The following is an 18,962-nucleotide window of genomic DNA, read 5'->3' as shown; positions in this document are numbered from 1 at the left end:
GGTATAGGAGGCAAAGCACTCTCCACCGAGTCCCACAAGAAGACGTGGGAGAAGCAAGCAAGGACACAGGAATTGTTGACTAAACTCAGGGCAGAGCTAGATGAAGCGAAAATCCATCTACCGGAAGCATCCAGCTGTCTGGCCTCTCGCTCTGGAGGGACAGGAGGGACATGAGTAAGACTCTGTGCAGCTAAATGAGTTTGCACCACAAAGCTTTGAGCAGTTGGATGCCGGCAGAGGCAAGATGGATACTCTGGGCTTGGTCTGTGTCTATGTGAAATAGAGCGTTCCACAGGGGGGTCAGATAGCGGATGGGCCAAAACCCCCAAGAGGATATCAAAGAGCCTCACGATAAGGAAGGACTGGCTCTACAGAAGGCTGGTCAGGATGTAAGACCTCAAGTAAAGGGTCCGTGGACAACTGAACAGTAGGAAGCTCTAAGTGCAACACTTCTGAAACGCACTTTATTATGTCTGTTAGAGCATAACTAGCTTCTGAAGCCAACTCAGGGGATAACAGGAACTTGGAAGCTGGTGAGGAGTCCAGGCCACTAGCGTTGTCCAAGTCAAATAACCAATCTGAATGTGGAATGGTGTCGGTAATTGGCGGCAGACAATCCAAACCATGACCCTCCGACTGAGGAGCTGGAGGGCGGGCCGCACAAGACATAGGGCAAGAATCTGAAATAGCCAACTTTATTGGTGCCACACCCAACATCGGGGTCCCACATCTGGGCCAGAGTAAATCCGGTGCCAGGAAAATCTGGGAAACCCCGGGCGAACTCCTGCGCGGACTCGTCTTCAGAAGAATCAGAAGAGCCGCATTAGGGTAGTGAAGCCGGAGAAGGACGCAACTTCAACTGGGGACAATGCTTACCTTGAGACATCAATGGAGCCACATGTGAACAGCTCCTAGAGCACCTGGGGAGAATTCTAAGGTAAGGACTCTGTGGCTAGTTGTCTCTATCAGATTGAACAGGCGGCTAACGCCAGCCCTATTGGCTTGAGCAAAGTTTGTTTTTAATTGTTACACATTTTGTTGAGAAAAGATATGCAGAGAAGACATATGAAGCTCTATGTAAGCACCCACATTAAAGTGGTGATGCTATTTTAATTTTTTTGCAGTTTTGTGATTTTGGAGAGAGAAAAACAAAAAAACAACATGCAAAAGAGTCAACTCATATTAGTCATTTACAGTTTATATGCATCAGGGCAGGTTTGTGTACTGCCTTTTTTCAGTGCTGCTGGGCATGGTTGACTGAATGATGGTCGGAGATCTTTAAATAGGACGAGGTGATTACTGATGACTGGATTGATAGAGGGCAGGAATGTGAATTTTCACAGGTGCTTTAAGTTAGATGAAAAACAAAGTACCCTGATTTAAAATGCTTGTGCAAATTTTAAAAGCTTACCATTTTGTTGCAATGCTATATCAGCCCAGAATCGTAGGTATGAAGTGGAGAGAATATGGTGACATTAAACAGACTCCCAGTAGTACGGTTCAATAACGCTCTCATATGAAAGGAGAAATAATGGGGAAGGCCAAGCCAACTAGAAAACTGTTACATTAGACTAGTTTGCTAAAGGCTAAACTGATAATTACTAGTGTAATGAGTGAGGTTAGATTAGAATTTTCTGATTCTGAGTGATTTGCGCAGGGTAGAATTGGCTTTTAAAATGGTGTTAGGAGCATGTTACACTCAAATTGGACCTCAGAGTGGCTGGTGAGGTAAAAGGGCAGATGTCCTAATGGAACAATGATATAGGAGTCTGGATAATATCGGGCATTATGGTAGATGTGTGGTGCCTGAGGCAGATGTAACCTTTCCCACCAATACCCTTGAGGCACCAGGGGACATCCACCAGCTAGTCACATCAGGCACCCAATATCAGTGTTCCTCTTGCCCCACTTGTAAACCTCTTAATGACTTCCATTAATGACCTTCATACACTGCCATATTTAAACAGTCTTAGGGTAAGGACTTAGAGACACCACATCTCCCTTTTCTTAAAAACACACAAAACGAGCCCAACTATCAGGACATATTGTTTGGGGTCAAGTGCAACAAGTTTTCATGTTTCATGTTTCTTTTGTCCTTGGGAAAAGTAGGCCAAACCCCCTGCAACACAAACCCTTTGGCTGCCAGTTTACAGTTCCAAATTATGGATCAGGGAAGGCACTCCCTGGAGTTAAGATATTTGTGTTCATATGTTATTGCTGTTTGAACTTGTATTTATGTTACATTAATGCAAAAACTCTATTATTTGGGTGAGCGTTCTAAGGAAATGATGTAAGCTCGGTCCAAGTATAAAAATGTGTAGTGCACTGCTGATCATGGTCCCAGTAAAAAAAAGTGTACATAAGTTTGCAAGGTTTAACAATATGAGGATACGTATAGTGCACCCAAAATGCTCCCTGATTAGAAGCAAATATCTGCAGAACTTTGAAAGCAAGATTGATTGATGAGTTGTGCTTTCAAATTAAACCATCACAAAAAATGCAATCTGGAAAAAATGTTTTTGCTACACGGCTGTGAGATGTAAGGTACCATTTCTTTGAAGCATCATGTACTAAAATCTGTTGATGCATGCTAGTATTCCTAAAAAATATTCAGAATATAAAATCAGTGCAAGCAGTTGCAACAAAATTATGGGAAACATGAAAATAAACAATCATTGACAAAGCAAATAGGTCTGACATTGGTGGTCAGTCTTTTGGTTTTGTCACTGCGTGTCTCATTTTGGCACTGTTTTTATAAAACATTATTGTTGTGGGAGCTGCCAGGCCCTTACCATTATAATAAACATTGGCAAAAAGCAATAATATTTTTGGGTCTCAAAAAGCACACATTGCCAGAGTAGTCTCTGGCATGGAACAAAACCATTTTATGTGCTGATATGCACCTTGTGAAGAGAGGAAGGCTGTCACTCACACTGAAGCCAGCCTAGAGAGAGAGAGAGAAAGAGAATTTTAATAAAAACAAAAGGTATTGCTTACCTTGAGACTGAATTAGGGGCCTAGGGCCAGATGTAGCAAAGGGTTTTTCCCATTCTGTGTCAATGGGAAAATGTGTTCGTACATATGGCCCCTAATTCTTAATAAAGTCAGAAAGTGCACCCATGGTAATGCAGCCATGCCATATGCCCTTGAATTAGTGCAGATTTACAACTCTCATGAATTCACAATAATTTACAGAAGTAGGCAAGGAAATTGTACGCCTAGAAAGTATTTGTGAACTGTATTTTAGCACAAGCAAATATGCATATGTAGATTTCACTCATGGGAAACTGTGTTGAGCACGTACAAGTTCACTTTCTTCCAACCACTTTTTTCCCCCAAAGGTGGAAGAAGTTTGATTTCTGCCTTTGTCAGGAGTAAATTTCCAACCTTTCTCAGTATGGGAAAAGGATAGAAAAAAGTTGGTCAAAACCCCTGAAACATGCACATTAGTAGGTTTGCACAGACTCCAAAGCACATTCCAACTCTGGACCTATTGGTTAACATTGCTTCCAGCCCAAGTATGAAGATCCTTTTTGATTTATTGGGACACTTCATACAATGTACAAAAAACAATAATAATAATAAAAAAAGGCAAAATTAACACCCACTTCGCATAGCATCGTACAAGTAATTTAGTAGACAAAGATACATGTACAATTATCACAAAGAAAACATTTGCACAAATCCGATATCCAAAACATCACTTATATATTGTCGACCTATGCCAGACCTCTTATCTCATCCTCACGAGCATGCCAATATTTCCATTCACCTGAAGGTTCCCCACAGACTAAAACACTTCTTAAAAGACCCAGATCTGAGTGCATACCGGTATTCTGATTCATTGATTTTCCGCATTTTAAGCAGCCATTGCGCATAGGTAGGAACTAGGCTGGATCGCCAGTTTTGCAAAATTAGAGATCTGGCTACCAAAGCAAATATAAACAAACTATTTTCAGCCAAGGGGAAACATTCATATTTGGAGAATATCCAAGGACAGCAGTGTAGCTATCTTTACCGCTATCTAAGTTAAGGTGTGAGAACAGTGCAACTGGAATTCTGTCCAGAAGGAGGGGATATGTGGACACACCCACTTCGCATAAAACTGCATTCTACGAAAATCAGCACCTTTTTACAAAGACAAATTAAGCATGTTTTCCCTATTCCACGTATCCTCTGAAACTGCAATGCCTTCCTTTGACTGCCATTTATTTGCACTTTTAAGTACAGTGTATTAGCCTTCTGGCCCCTCAAAATGGCGACCCAGTAACTAATAGATCTGCGAGTGGTGGTCTCTATCCAATCTTCAACAAGTTGTAGGCTATCCCATATTTTACAGATGTCCAACTTGCTTAGGCGATTCCTTTGGCAAATGAAAGACACCTGCGTAAATATTCTAAAATGTCTAATTCAATGTTCTATTACTGGCCAGTTTTCCAACCTCAGGCGCGTTAAAAAATCTGTAATCTTATGATATCCGTTAGAATTCCACCTGGCCAAAAAGTTCTTAACTAAAAGAGGACGAATTCAATCCAAAAAGATCAAATTAATAAAACAAATTGTCAACACTTGTCTCACCGCAAGCTTTTACCTTAAAAAACCAGTGCAAATTTGCCAAAGTAACATAATTTGAGGTCTGGCAAAGCCAGACCCCCCTCTTTGGAGCTCTGTAGAGCACCTCAATATTGAGCCTAGCTGTTTTATTTGTCCATATAAAAGTCGAAAATAAAGCTTCTAATTCCTTAAAAAACTTCATCTGAAGGGCACGTGGAGCTGCGGAAAATAAAAAATACATAACGGAAGGACTCACATTTTAATCAATGCTACCCGACCCATTATTGTGATTGGCAAATCAGTTCATCGGCAAAACAGTGCTTTTATCTTGTGTATCAGGGGAACATAGTTCAAAGCAAATAAATGATTCACATTTTCGGACACGTATACTCCTAAATATAATAATTTAGGTTGATGATTCACTAATGGGTGGAGTACTGTTGGCAAAGAGTCTTGTGCAAAATTACTTAGAAAAAAGATCGTACATGGATAGTTTGCCCCTGAAATTAATTTGGCAGGGACTTGTGCACTCTTGTGATAGTCAGATCCCCAGCTAGCTCTGGAATAGCTTGTTTTAAATGTAAGTCTACCCATTCTATTACTTGTGGTCCTTCACTTTGCTCCGCGACTCCCACTATTCGGAGGTTTGTCTATCTGTTATTATTCTCTAAGTCCTGCATTTTACTCTGTAGACCATTTTTGCTTTTCTCTAGTTGTGAGACCTGCTGCAGCATACAAACATCAGCCTCTACTGCTGAGACATGATTTTCCACCTCCTGCAGTCTCTCCAGGATCGGTAATCGGGTACCCTCTATTTTAGATAGTCTCTCTTGAATCATAGTGATCTCCTGTGTCTGGGCGCTCCTCTAGTCTCTGATTTCAGTTAAGATAGTGTCTAAAGTACTTTTTAATAGTAGGGTGAGTCTTTGTTCAAAATAATTCCCCTGCGGGCTTTGGTGGATTATCTTATAGGATCCTACCTCAGTTGAGATTTCTACCAGAGGTAACGCTTGCCCCCCTAGTACGACTGAGGTTTGTGAGAGTCTCCTCTCCTCTGCTTGTTCGTCTCCTGCACACTTCATGCTGAAAACTTTCTGCTTGGGCCTCTGCTTGTGCTTCTAATTGTGGTGTGGGCTTACTCTTGTGTTTTTCAAACAGTGGGTATAGCTTAATGCTGAGAACGTGAAGGAGGCCACTGACTGGGGGTAGTTCAGAGAGTCCGATAAAATTTATGGGCACTGGCGCAAGATTAGAAGAGTCTTCAGTCAGTGGGGCAGACTCAGAGGTTGCTATGTCACTATTTATTTCAACTTCCACGCCACTTATTTGGGTATTGCAATTGGCCCCACTTTCCATCTCAACCCCCTCAGGCTTGCCAATGTTTGCAGACTCATCCTTTGTAAAGAGCATCGGGCGATTCAGCAATGGAAGGAACTCTTCCCAGGCCTCCTCTTCGCTTTAACTTAGTGGTCGGTGTCAGCTAATTAGGTAATATAGTGTTCGCTATATTGACGTTCTTGCACTGGGGGGTGCACTCTTAGACCCAGCGAGACGCCTGGCTTAACTCCAGCCCTGAATTACACCTGCTGCGCTGTTTTCTTTCTTGTTAATCAGCCAAATGCCTCCTACCCAAAAGGTGAGCTACGCCCTGAACTGGGAGTTTTTTAAATATCTCTTTGTCAATTCCATCCAGAGAACATTCCTGGAAGACATACTGAGTTTACAATTATTGGAAGATGCCACGTCTGCCCTATCTGAAGTGTACACTAAACACTCTAAAGGAGTGTACTATACACTAGGTTAGCATATAATAAACACTTTAAAGAGGGTGGACTGGACATCTATACATTTTCGGCAGATGTCCTGCACCCATCAAACTCTAAATAGCCTTCTATGTTTTTGTGTCACAAGTGGGGCAACTTGATTCCTTTGTTAGGATGAGCATTTTGAAAAATTAACTAAGAAATTAATGTGAGTGATATGTCTGTAAGCCTAAATCAATATATTTGTTGTTTTATAAAAAGAAAAATATATTATGCAGAGAAAAAGTATCAATCATTTGCATTCAGTCCATTTTACAATTCACAACGAAATGCCCCTGTAAAGCTATTTTTGTTTCAGGGTTAAATGAGCTTCAGGCCCCCTGTTTTATGTACTGATATATAATATTGGACTACCTGAAAGTCGAATACCAATCTACTATAATGCAAGAGCTCACGAAGAGACAACAGGATTTTCCTCAGATGCTGGCTACAGGAGTTTGTATAATGCATCGACATAATGAACTCCATTATTATGTCCCAACAAGGCTTTGTGAGCAGAGACTTCTCTGATCTAGACAGCCCCCCCTGATTGGGTGACTGCAGAGTGTACAGCTTCATACACCTTGCAGCTTTAGAAGGCGACTGTTCAAATAGCATGAGGAGTGAATTATAGAGGATGCTGGATTCACCACCTTATACTTCCATACGCCCACCTTGAGACAAAGGAAGTTATTTGGCCATGACCATGAAAAAAAAAACAGTGGAAAAACTGAAATAATTTGAGCTCCTTCTGTACATGTTTGGATGTATATTTTGCAAGTACTGCCATTTGTCAGTATGTAAGAGCAGCACCCAAAGCCTTCTAGATCCTTTTTCCAAGTGAACAGGTGGTTAAGACTGTGGGAGGAAAAATCGAAGCTTTCCTGGTACCCTTGCAGGGAAACTTAACCTGACAAGTGCCAACAATATGGGTTCTTATAAGGTGTATAGTGCCCGAGGATCCAGCCACAATTCAAAAGGTGACTGCGACAGTCTTTCTCCACACAGAACATCAAAAAACTATTTCCAAGCATGCCTTGCGAATTATACTTTCAAGAGTGTAGTTTGCATGCACAACATAATCTTGATAATATGACATAAAGCATTTGTAATGAAATTACGTTCAGGTAATTTATGATAAGACAACTAAATTATATATTCTATCAATAATTTATAAACGCAGAGAAAATATATTTTCAAAAACTGAATTAACAAACAGTGATTGTTTGGCTTTTATGCTGTAAGATTTGGGTTCGCAAAAGATGCAAAATTTAGCGCAACGATGTTGCATATTAGAGTGAACTCTTTCCTATCTTGCACACAAGTGTAAATCAGCCCAGCTCATGAGGCTAAAAGTGTGGCTCACACTCAGTTGCTAATCATCTTCTTTGCCTTTGATATAATTGTAACCCACAGTATAGGAATGTTCTTGTTTTCTTTTGCAACATGACGGTGTTTCTGCTATGAATGTGAGTGAAATCACAGCATTTCCTGTTGATTCCCAATTTGAACCCGCAGCTAAGAAGCCACTAGCTCTGTAACAAACTCACCTTTTCTGGATAGCCTCCTCTGATGTTTCACCTTTTCCAGACCCTATTGATACTGTAAGGACTTAATGCGCTAAATATCACAAGATTAGTGTCCTCATAGTACAAAAAGACCTAGAAGCTCTTTTCACTGTGCAGGCTAAACTGGGGTTTCCAAGAAGTCTTAGTTGTCATTAAGATCTCTTTTTCACATCCTTGCTTGGGGAAATAGTTGAAATAATTCAAAGATATTTTTCTTTTGGTTTCAAGCATTGATTTTAATCGTGAAAGTAGATTTTAGTCAAAAGTAACTTTATAGTGTAAAGGTGTATGTTGTTCTGCCAGAGACAAAACTGGCTTAGATTCAGTTTTGCCTCTCATCTGATCCCAATGGCCCTTTACGCATTCCTAGATGAGATTTAACAACTCTTTTCCCAGAAGACAATGGCTTGGCTGCTGGGCACAGTAAGACAGGGGTATTGTCAGCTACTGGCTACTTAATAGGGATTAGTCATCTGGGAGTGATACAGGAATGGTTTGCAGACAAAGGGAAAAAAGGACAACCTTCGCACTTTGGGCCTCTTTTCGAGTTTGGCGGACGAGAAAGCCCGTCCGCCAAACTCTCCACAGGGTAGCCCCCGCCTATGGATCGACTTCCCCTCTAGAGCCATTATGAGTTTCCCGCTAGGTCAACGAGCGGAAACCTGAGTTTCAGCCCACTGGCTGAGTGGGAAACAGGCTACAGCATTGTCTCTGGCTCATAATCGAGCCAGCAGGGTGCACCAGCATTCTCGCAATGTTCACTGTCTGCAAAGCAGACAGTGAACACTGCAAGGGTGCTGGGCAGGGGGGCCCCTGCACTGCCCATGCCAAGTGCATGGGTAGTGCAGGGGCCCCTCTGAGGCCCCCTGCAACTGTTCTCTCCGAGTCTCGTAATGACCCCATTTGCCTATTGATTTTGGAGATTCCAAATGGAGCTGATCCCATTGACTCCCAGGGACATTTTAGACTTTTAGGCTCTAACAGAACAGGAGGGAGAACACATTATGGCTGCGAAATGGGGAGGATTCCTTATTTAAATGGGATAGTGGATATGCTTGAGCATTGCTCCTCCTCGCTGAAAAAGGGTTTCGCGATTTTAGATTTAAGGCTCCTGGAAATGTTTACAGTAAAGTGACAATAATGCATTGCAAAACGAGTTGGGCAGAGAGCAAGAAAGAAGAGTCCAAAAGTAAAAACTTTGACCTGGACAATCCACTCCATTCGACCATTCCATCTTCACTCCATTGCCACTGGCCTAGATCCCAGTCAGCTGTAAAGTGATATTTTTAAACTGCCTTTATTTTTGCTGGGCATGTTTTGTCTTAAAAATTTAAAATTCTTATGTTTGGATCTCCTTATCTGATTTTAATCACTTTGCTGTCTTTTCCCTTTTTCATTTCTCTCAATTTGTTCTAAATTAGTTTGGGAAATGTACTGTGTTGTTTAGTTGACTTTAGTTATCGGAACTGCATGAATGTAATACACATTTGTCTTGGTAAAAGCCTGATGTTTATGTCATAGCTGTCAGAGAATGAGCAGAGCTTCTATGAGATTTGTGTGGAGACCTATCCACTGAGTGTTTACTTAGTTGATAAAGGTCCCACTTTCCCATATTAATAAGCCACTCTCTGACAGACCCTATTAGCTGTGTGTCCACAAACCAATAGAAACATTATCACCATCTTGTAATACTTAACAAAATTCAATTTCTTTAACAACACTGAGTGTTGTTTGTTGAAGTTGTATACTTAAAATATGACTTTTGACTAAATGTACCCAATCTAATTATGAATGCAGCCTAGACAGGGACAAATACAACGCAAGCTGTCCCCAGCTTGGTCTCTGTGGCACACATACAACAAGGGTGAAGATTCATTATTGTCAATGCATTTGTCTCTAGAGGCCTACCTTGTTTACATTGATCGCACCTTCTTCCATGACGGCTAGGAAGACATCTGCACTGTCCAGTGACTTCATCACATGCTGTGTCCTCAAGTATCCCAAGGGGGTCGCAGTCACAATTCTGGCATCCATGACTGTTACTGGTAGTGAGATTGTACATATGAGGCAGGCACTGATTGCACCAAAGTCCAGTGACACCTGGCTTGCAAGGGCACTGCCCTGTTGATTGATCACACACTGGGAAGCCTTCCATGGTCCCTGCTTTTTCACATTGACAGGGCAGACAGGAAAATGAGTTATTTTGGTGTACTTTGTAGAATCCGTTCAAACAGTACTTGCACTGTCTTCCTCCAAAATTAGCTTTACAGAAGCATTGTCCTGTCATGCGGTCACAGATGGATCCAGGAACAGACCCTACAAGACTGCACTCACAAATCTTACAACCTGAAGAATCCAGTCCGTAGAAATTGTCACCACAGGTGTCGCACAGAAGTCCTGTAACCTCTTCTCTGCAAGGACATTGTCCAGTGAAAGGGTTGCAGAATTGGTTCACTGATCCATTAATGTTACAACCACAAGGCGTGCAGGTTTCCTCAATCAACACACTGATTAATTTAAATCCAAAATTACAGTGGTCACACCTGAGCCCTGGAATGTGAGAAGGTCATAAATAGAATCAGTGTTAAAGTTATATTGAAACTCATACAAGAAACATTAAAACAATATTTCAAATATTTAAAGGTTTTTGGCAAATGTACTCATTAATGGATGTTGTGTAGATTTTTAATTAGAAACATACCTTTCCTTTTCTATTGCACATTATTTATAAGCAACCTTCTGATTTTTTTGTTTGCATTTTGTACGATCTAGTGAAGTGTTAGCAAAAAGAAACACTCCCTGAATAAAAGGTAGCAATATGGGAGTTAACGCTGATTACACAGTGTGTGCTTTATTATGAGATGAGGGGGCTCTTTACTAGTGATTGTGTGGCACAGGGGTCATTACATTTGGTTGTACCTTGGGGGATTCTAAAATGGTACATAAATTGCAGCAATATTTGCATCTCTTTATGCTACACGTGACCTGAAAAAAACCATTATAAATAAACCCCAACATTTTTCCCGTAAAGATGAGTGAGTGGAACACATTTCTAGAATGGAGGTGAGCTGTTTATGCTTAATAAAGGCAGTTCTGTATGTATACCTACAAATAAAACATTAGAAACATTTAGAGCTCACAAACTAAGGAGAGCTATGGCTCGTAAATAGAAGTAAAACTTTTTTTGCTTTATGATTGACAAATACAGATTACCCACCTTCAAGTTCATCATAAAACTGCAAACGATTACTGGAGGTACAATGGCTTTATGGTCATACCTCCAACTAAATCTCTTAGTGGCTGCCGAGCTTTGTCCTGGCCAGTCTGCCTTACCCCAGCCAAGAAGTCGGTTTATAGCAATCCATACTTGAATGTGTTACCCTAACGTAGCTGGGTTTTGGAGCTGGGCAAAGGTGATACCAGGAATTTAAATTGACACATTATGGCTCCCTAAAAAGCATGTTTACAACTATGGAGGATGAAGATATCTCCACCGACAGGAGACTGGACTGCACATCTTCAACAACTATCTAAATTCGAACCTATTTTATATTTTAGAAATTTGAAGATCAAATGTTGTACCTTTCATTTTCTCTTCTCTATTATCTTCCTTTCTCTCCTCTTACTTCTATTATTTTCTAGCGTCTTCTTTGATTCGTTGCACAGTTCTCCTACTGATCTTTTGTGCCATCGTTTCTTGTTTTAGAAGGAAAAATTCCCTAATCTAATATGAATAGGTCACTGAATATAATCTGGATACATTAACCAATTATTTCATAAATTCAAATGTATGCATTGTAGTATTTAGTTTAATTGCCAACTCCATGTGTAAAAATTGAATAAAAATGACTACAAAAGCTTACATCACACATACTGTAGAGACGTAAGATTTTAAGCACTTTGCTCTAGTGTATAACCAATGTGATGATCTAGAAAGGTTATTCCTTTCCCAATATTTAGGAATACTGACATAAGAATTTCAGATCAAACATTTGACTTTTAACTGCAGACAGAAAGAAATGAAATAGAAAGTCACACACTGTATGCTTTGTGCTTTGGTGAGAAGATAGATTCTACTAAATGGCTAAAGAGAGAAACTGTTATTTGGCATCGCCTAAGTGAATTAGTTCATAGTGCACAGTTAGAAAAGCACACACACTGATGACCTACTCAAAATATACTATTTGAACTGACCTCTAATCCTCTTCTGATAACTGTGGCAACTGTCCCACAATCGATGGGCATGACAAAATACGTGGTTGGGAAGCCATATCTTTCCATTGGATGTAGGAAATTTTTATACCGGCTCATAAAAATATGTTACATTTACATTGATTCAAGCTCCCATTGGGAGCCAGTGAAATATGATTCGAGACCGTGACACATTGTATCTGTTTCGCAGATAATTTGTGACCCAAGCTGCAGAACTTTGGGTCTTCAGGAACAAGTCAACAAGATACTGTGGCTAAGGTTTTCTTAGAACAACTAAGTTGATACTGTTGTTTCATGATATGTTGAATTAAATTATTGCTTTTTTAATTGCCATTGGTGCTACCAAGGCATTTTCTGAGTGTGCAGAAATATGTTCTTCTGTGGACTTTTACTGACATTTAATTGAAGCGAGTTTTTTTTTTATCAAGGTTTCCATACAAGTCATGCATTCTTCCTAAGCACTAGAGTCGTCCAGCATTTAATCCACTCTGACAAAGAACTAGACTTCATCTACATCTAAATGGCACCCCAGCACTATATACCTAAATATGAGGGGGACCAGAACAATACAGATATTTACAAGGGTTAGTGATAGATAGCTTGTCCCATCTCCTAGCTGCAAAAGTTATAATAAAGGTGGTGGATTGAGAGCTGCCAAAAGCTGCCCTTTGCACGCAAAAGTTTAAGAAAATACAATCATTGCAAAGTTGTTCTTGAAATGTGGTTAATTCCATCAGCCAGGCAAGAAGAAAGTTGTGCTCCACAGGACCAAAAGCTACAGACAGGTCCCACAAAAATGAAATGTAGAGTCAGATATGCGTACCTATTTTGCAATCACAAACACTTCAACTTTATTCTTATGAAATAAAGCCCGTTCCTCCTAAAATGAGTTTCCAAATTGATGCATATCTGCTATTTGGGAGGAGTGTATTGTGGGTGTCCATTCCAAATTGCGAATTGGTACTATGTGCATCAATGGTTTGCAACTGGAATTTTAGTTGCAAACCATTAAAATGTTACCAATTTTCCAGTTGGGGAGGTAACACAATTGCAAAGGGAAAGGGGTACTATTTGAACCCCTTCCCATTTGTGAATTGGAAAACAATATCAGGAATTGGGGAAAAAGGTCCAGGGAACAACTTCTATGCATAACAGAAACTTTTTTCACATTTAAAAAGGAACATTTTTTTAAAAAACAGACCCAATTCTTTTAGGCAAATAGGGCTGCTTTAAAAAAATTGTTATTAAAAAGCAGTAACAGACATGGTGGTTTGCGCTCCCACCCCTCTTATTGACATTAATTGGAGTGAGTCAGAATTTCTGACCTACTTAATGAATATTAATTAGGTAAGTCGGATTGTAACCATGCGGATTCCTTATTTTTATTTAAAGAACTTTTATTGGTTTTTTTTTTGGGGGGGGGAAGAGGGGGAATAAGGGAGGATGCAGAGTACACAGCACATTATACACATAACTGTCGTAGGTTTCAATGTTCAACATGCATTAGCATTCAAGTACAACTACTAAAGAACATATAGCAAGTATAATGATCTGTGCATCTGACAGTGCAACTGCTCCGTATGATAAGACAGTCTGCTTCACACATAAAGAGAACTGCAGTGCAAAATGCATGTGAATATCAAACTTATGGAAGGGAGGTATACTTCTGGAGAAGGCGGGGGCAGTGAGCATGAGAGGGCGGCAATCCAGTATTTCTGTGGTCTTGTAAAGAGTACTGGATAGAGAAGTGTCATGAAATGGAAGAAAGCAGTATGCCAGGATGACTTGAGGGACATGTCGAAGGAGCATGGCCTGGGCCAGGGGTTGGGGCATGGAGGAGGTAGAGATGTGAAAGTGAAACAAAATGTACCTGTAATACTGGGTGAGGGTATGTGCAGTAGGGTCACAGTTGACACAGAGTACAAATGAAGAACTTCATGGTGGTAAGTGATCACTATGCACCTTCTGTTGTAAATCATTTAATATGGTAGTCCATTGTGGAGAGATGGGATATTTTCAGAGACTGCAAACTTACCTGCAACACAGCGCATCTTCTTCGGCTGCACCCCACTTGCGGAAGGCTCTATAGCAGGCCTCTACTGGTGGTGCTGTTGAAGAGTGTCAATGCACTGTGAGAGTGTGTTTAGCAAGAAGAAGGGCCAAGTCTGAGAATCGGGTGCGTACTTTGTGTTGTTTCCTGAATCAGAAGAAGCCAAGTGCACACGCCTTCCAGGTCCATAGATATGTAAGCTCCGTGACCTCTTGTAGCATTGCGTGTATTAAGTGTCAAAATCCCTGTAGTGTGGTGCAGGACCATGGGATATATTTGAGGTCTGTGTCTAGGGTGGGACAACGTGGACAGGTGTTGTGTGCATCGGGATAATATCAGTTCAGTTGTGCTGGGATGAGATAAGCCCTATGCAGGACATTAAACTGGATGTTCTTGAAACATGAGTTTTGTGAAACCTGTTGCGGGTGTAGTAATGCTTGCTCCCTTTTCTTGTCATGTATAGCCCTCCCAAAATCCTCCTCCCATTTGTACCACAGTGCAGTAAGAGGAATGTCTAAAAGGGTGCAGACGGCTTTGTACAACCAGGTGACTAGATGTCGCCTGCGCCCTTTGTAAAGATAGTCTTCAAAACCGTGTGCGTGTGGGGGGGTTCTGGATGTAAGGGCCCCCACAGGGTGCAGCAAGTGTATGTAGTTGCCTATACATCAGGAAGCAGAGAACGTGGATTAATATTCTAAGGGGAGACCATTAAGGCCCACGGTGTTATTGTGGGCCAAATCTTAGGCTAATTCATCAGTATGCAAACTGACCTATTTGTGTAGCATCCGGTTTGCAAAACAAGTTTCTGGTCGTACAGTGCCTGGTGGCAAATTATGACCACTTTTTATGATCAGAAACATAGCACATCAGACCTGTAGTCCATTATTGTTAACATGCTGGATATAGTATGCAGAAAAGTTATGGCCCTGCTGACCCATATCAATATTTATGATAGATGCAGTGTAATAGCTGGTATTTTTACAACTGGTCCCGGCGCTTTTCAAACATAATTTTCTTTAGTGGGTATGGTAGTAATGGTAGATTAGTGACTGGAAATAAATTGGTCAATGTGAGTTGACGCTATCCCTTTTGAAAACACACACTATGAACTATGTCAGGGAGAAACAGAATGCATCTCTCACTACTGAGTATCTATCTACCAATTATAAACAGATTCAATGAGTAGGGGCAATGTGATGCATAGATTTGTGTGTATTAAAGAGGTGCAGTTGTAGGTTTGTGAAGGTATTGTGAAATTATATGCCTTTTCTTATTGAAATTGGGTACATGTTCTGAGTTCACCTGGGATTTCGACATATGCTATTTAATAAGACCGTATTAATATTATCCACTATCACGTTATGAATTATATGGTATTTAGCAAAGGTAAAAAAACAACAAAAAATTCAACAAAAAAACAAATCAACTGAAGATATATAATGCAAGAATATTTCCTAAATAGGTGATTCCAAGGCTGCTGAGATGGTGGGGGGAGTATGAGGATTTAGGATTTTACTCAACACATTGAGGAACACATTATTATCTGCTTCAAGTTTCAATATTCTTAAGGCATAGTATTACACTTATTGAAATATTTAGTTTTTCTAATACTAGTGTTACTCCCATGCCACTAATGCTCTAAGCTTCCCTTTTGTGGTTAAGCAGAGGAAAAGAATATTTGAGCAGTGGGACACAGGCTAGTTAGAGTGCAAAGAGAAAAATAAAATGGTACCATTATTTGCAAGCTTATTGTAGGTTCATTAAATCTGGCCTCATGCTGCCACAAGTTACCTGTATTAAGTTCTTGTGAAGCAGTCTCCAGTAACAGTAAAGTGGTAAAGCTTTACTAAGCAAACAAAAATTGCTTACTTTCTTTTCGTGAGCACTACAGAAAGTGCTATAACGTGTGCTGCACAGCATTTGTTTGAACATGTAAGACGCACTTTCAGGTTCTTCACCTGAAGCAATTCACATAAAGTAACAACATTAAATAACCCTCTATGGTGCAGCCACTTTCAAGGACATCCGAAAATGAATACATCTTGGTTTGTAGCTGCCCACTTATGACCCAAACAACATTAAACATCTAGAAATACAACTTAAAAATGTGCATGAAGAAAGTGCATCAATTATGGCAGGAAATGCTTAATGTATATAGGTAAGAATTCAAAATGTCTTTGCTGTGATGGATGACTCACCTAAGGCACACAATTTAATTCAAGTAAAGAAAATAGAAAAAAGAAACGTTGTAGTCTCAATGTTTAAAAATAACAGTAATGTTAGCAAGAGTTATGACTCATTTTGAACTATTAAAATTTATGTATATTGATTCATACTTTATCCATTTTGAGAATATGAATGGGGCTTACTTGAATATGCGTTATATATTCTTGACAAGCAATCTATACCTGACAGTTGGGAGGTATACCTACAGGGCATCACGTCCACTCTTAACAAGTATAGAAGGCTTAACACGCATGCCGTTTAATGTGCATTCATCTACCATTCTGACTCTAGAGATAAATGACCTACTTTAAAAAATATTGGAATACTGGGAGAGCCAGTAAAGCCAATGGAGTGGCAGGGGGGCAATAATGGCTGGCATAGGCCGTCTTATCCATCTTTCATATGTATGTCTTTCTGTTTCTTCCTTTTCAAGATGGAACATTAAAACAAGAGTGGGGGAAATGTTTCCATAGCAACATACTATCTGGAAGCCTGCAGTGTTTTTTATACAAGCCAGTTTCTAATTGTATAATTACGGTATAATTGAGACATCGCTACTCACGTCTTAAGAAAAAGACATTGCAGTTCCTTTGCAATACTTTATTAGAGTTGAATTGTGATGTCACAGTGATTATTTGTGAATTTATTTGTGAGTTAGGTACCATATTTTTCACCTGGAAACAAAACTATTACATCTATAAACGACACATATTCAATAGGAGGACAAGAAACCGAGCTGAAAATCAAGGATCATCTAAATAGTGCGCCTAAATAGTGCGTTCCCACTTCTGTATCACAAACTTGAAACGTTTGGGTTGAATTTATTGAAAGTTGTAGCTGCTTCAAAATCATTGCCACAGGGACAGCCACTCGTTTAAGGTCAAACATTCACCTCTGCCAGTTGATATCTATCAATTTGGGATATAATGCAGTGTGCGTCATTCTCTGAGAACAAGCAAACTTCAAACAGCTACTATAGTAATCAGGAGTAAAATCATGAAAAGCCAGCAAAAACGGGGTACTCTGTCTAACTTGTGCTGTCAGAACTTAAATATCGGTGCATGTTTGTAATTTTATCAAATTTTGATAAACCAGAAATGATTCTAATAGGGTAATTCTGAATAACTTGAAGCAGTGTGGTGTTCGAATGCACTCAAAACAACAGTAAATTGTAATTTTAAATTGAATTTTATTTATATAGCATTACTACCTCTGACGAAGCGTTAAAGCGCTTTGCAGCAAGTAGCATGCTACTCTAGATCCCATCTTTAGAGGAAAATAGATAGGAGATTCGTAGTATGTGCTTTCCTTTATTTTTTTTGCTGAAGTATTTTTAATAGGGATAGAATACTTTAAATGGATTAGTAAAAGTAAGGCCTGGATGTAATTTGGAGTGGTCGGCATGAGCGCCTGTTAGTGGGATGAATTGGATAGAAAAGAAAGAAGAGGGATTTTTTTTTAATAAATAAAAAATTAAATTCACACACACAAAATTACATACACATCTGTATACCTTTATACAGACACACATAAACACATTAAACCCATACTTCTATACAAGAGGCATGAGCACACAAATCCATACATGTAATAATATTTACCTGGTCAGATATACACACGCATGTTGCACATACATATATAAAGACTTTTTTTTTTTTACAATTTCTCCATATGTGTATGTCTATAAATGGAAGAATAAACGCATACACATACACATGTTCTTATAGAGAACTTCATCTACATAACCAGACATAGGCCGGCGGCAATGCTGTAGCTAGCAGAGTGCACCAGCACCCTCACATTGTGGCTGGTGCACCCTGCTAACTACAGCATTTCCGCCGGCTCGATTATGAGCCGGAGACAATGCTGTAGCCTGTTTCCCGCTAGGCCGGCGAACAGAAACTCAGGTTTCCACCTGCTGACCTAGCGGGAAACACGTAATGACTCAGATGGGAAGGTCACCACGTAGGCGGCGGCCACACTGTTGGGAGTCTGACAGACAGGCTTTTCCATCCGCCAAACTTGAAATGAGGCCCTTAGTTATTTTGTCATTTTAGAATATACAAGCACTGATGTTTATTTTTTCTTATTTTTTTTGTTTTTCTATATCTAAATATATTGGTATACTTTTATATAAAGCATAAAAAACAATATGTATTTGTACAGGTACCCTAGCCTATAATCATAATTACATAATCTAACATATGTATTATCACAAAGAATATATGTGATGCATCAACATAAATTTAATTTCATATACATAAAGATGTTTATTCCTTTTTTTCCGTCTATATGTGACCTTACAGAATGCATACTCTCAGGTACAGAGATACATCTACATGTACATAGCATATTTACATAGCTAGACAAGGTGGTCCATCTTAAGCATACACATATATGGATACTTGTAATCACAAATTTGGTTTTGGTGTTTTTCTTTGGCAAATCTTCACTATACCTTCCTAAAAAAAAAAAAACATGTATATGCACTTCAGCTCCTTCCCAGAAAAATTCAGGGTGATCTGTCAAGTGGGCAGTCAAGAAAAACAA

General features: G+C 39.7%; 1 protein-coding gene across 1 annotated transcript in view; it reads right to left on the bottom strand.

The window, feature by feature from the left end:
• USH2A (usherin) overlaps window positions 1-18,962 on the bottom strand; it is a 3,586,186-nt gene that overhangs the window by 2,931,459 nt on the left and 635,765 nt on the right. Inside the window, exon 13 of the mRNA XM_069233891.1 lies at window positions 9,833-10,474. Within this exon, the coding sequence (XP_069089992.1) occupies window positions 9,833-10,474 (642 nt within the window). The remainder of the gene's footprint in view (window positions 1-9,832; window positions 10,475-18,962) is intronic.

Source organism: Pleurodeles waltl, chromosome 5, assembly GCF_031143425.1.
Source record: "Pleurodeles waltl isolate 20211129_DDA chromosome 5, aPleWal1.hap1.20221129, whole genome shotgun sequence".
Classification (NCBI taxonomy): Eukaryota; Metazoa; Chordata; class Amphibia; order Caudata; family Salamandridae; genus Pleurodeles; species Pleurodeles waltl.
The sequence above is the reverse complement of the archived record's forward strand: the minus strand, read 5'-3'. Positions and strand labels throughout refer to the sequence as shown.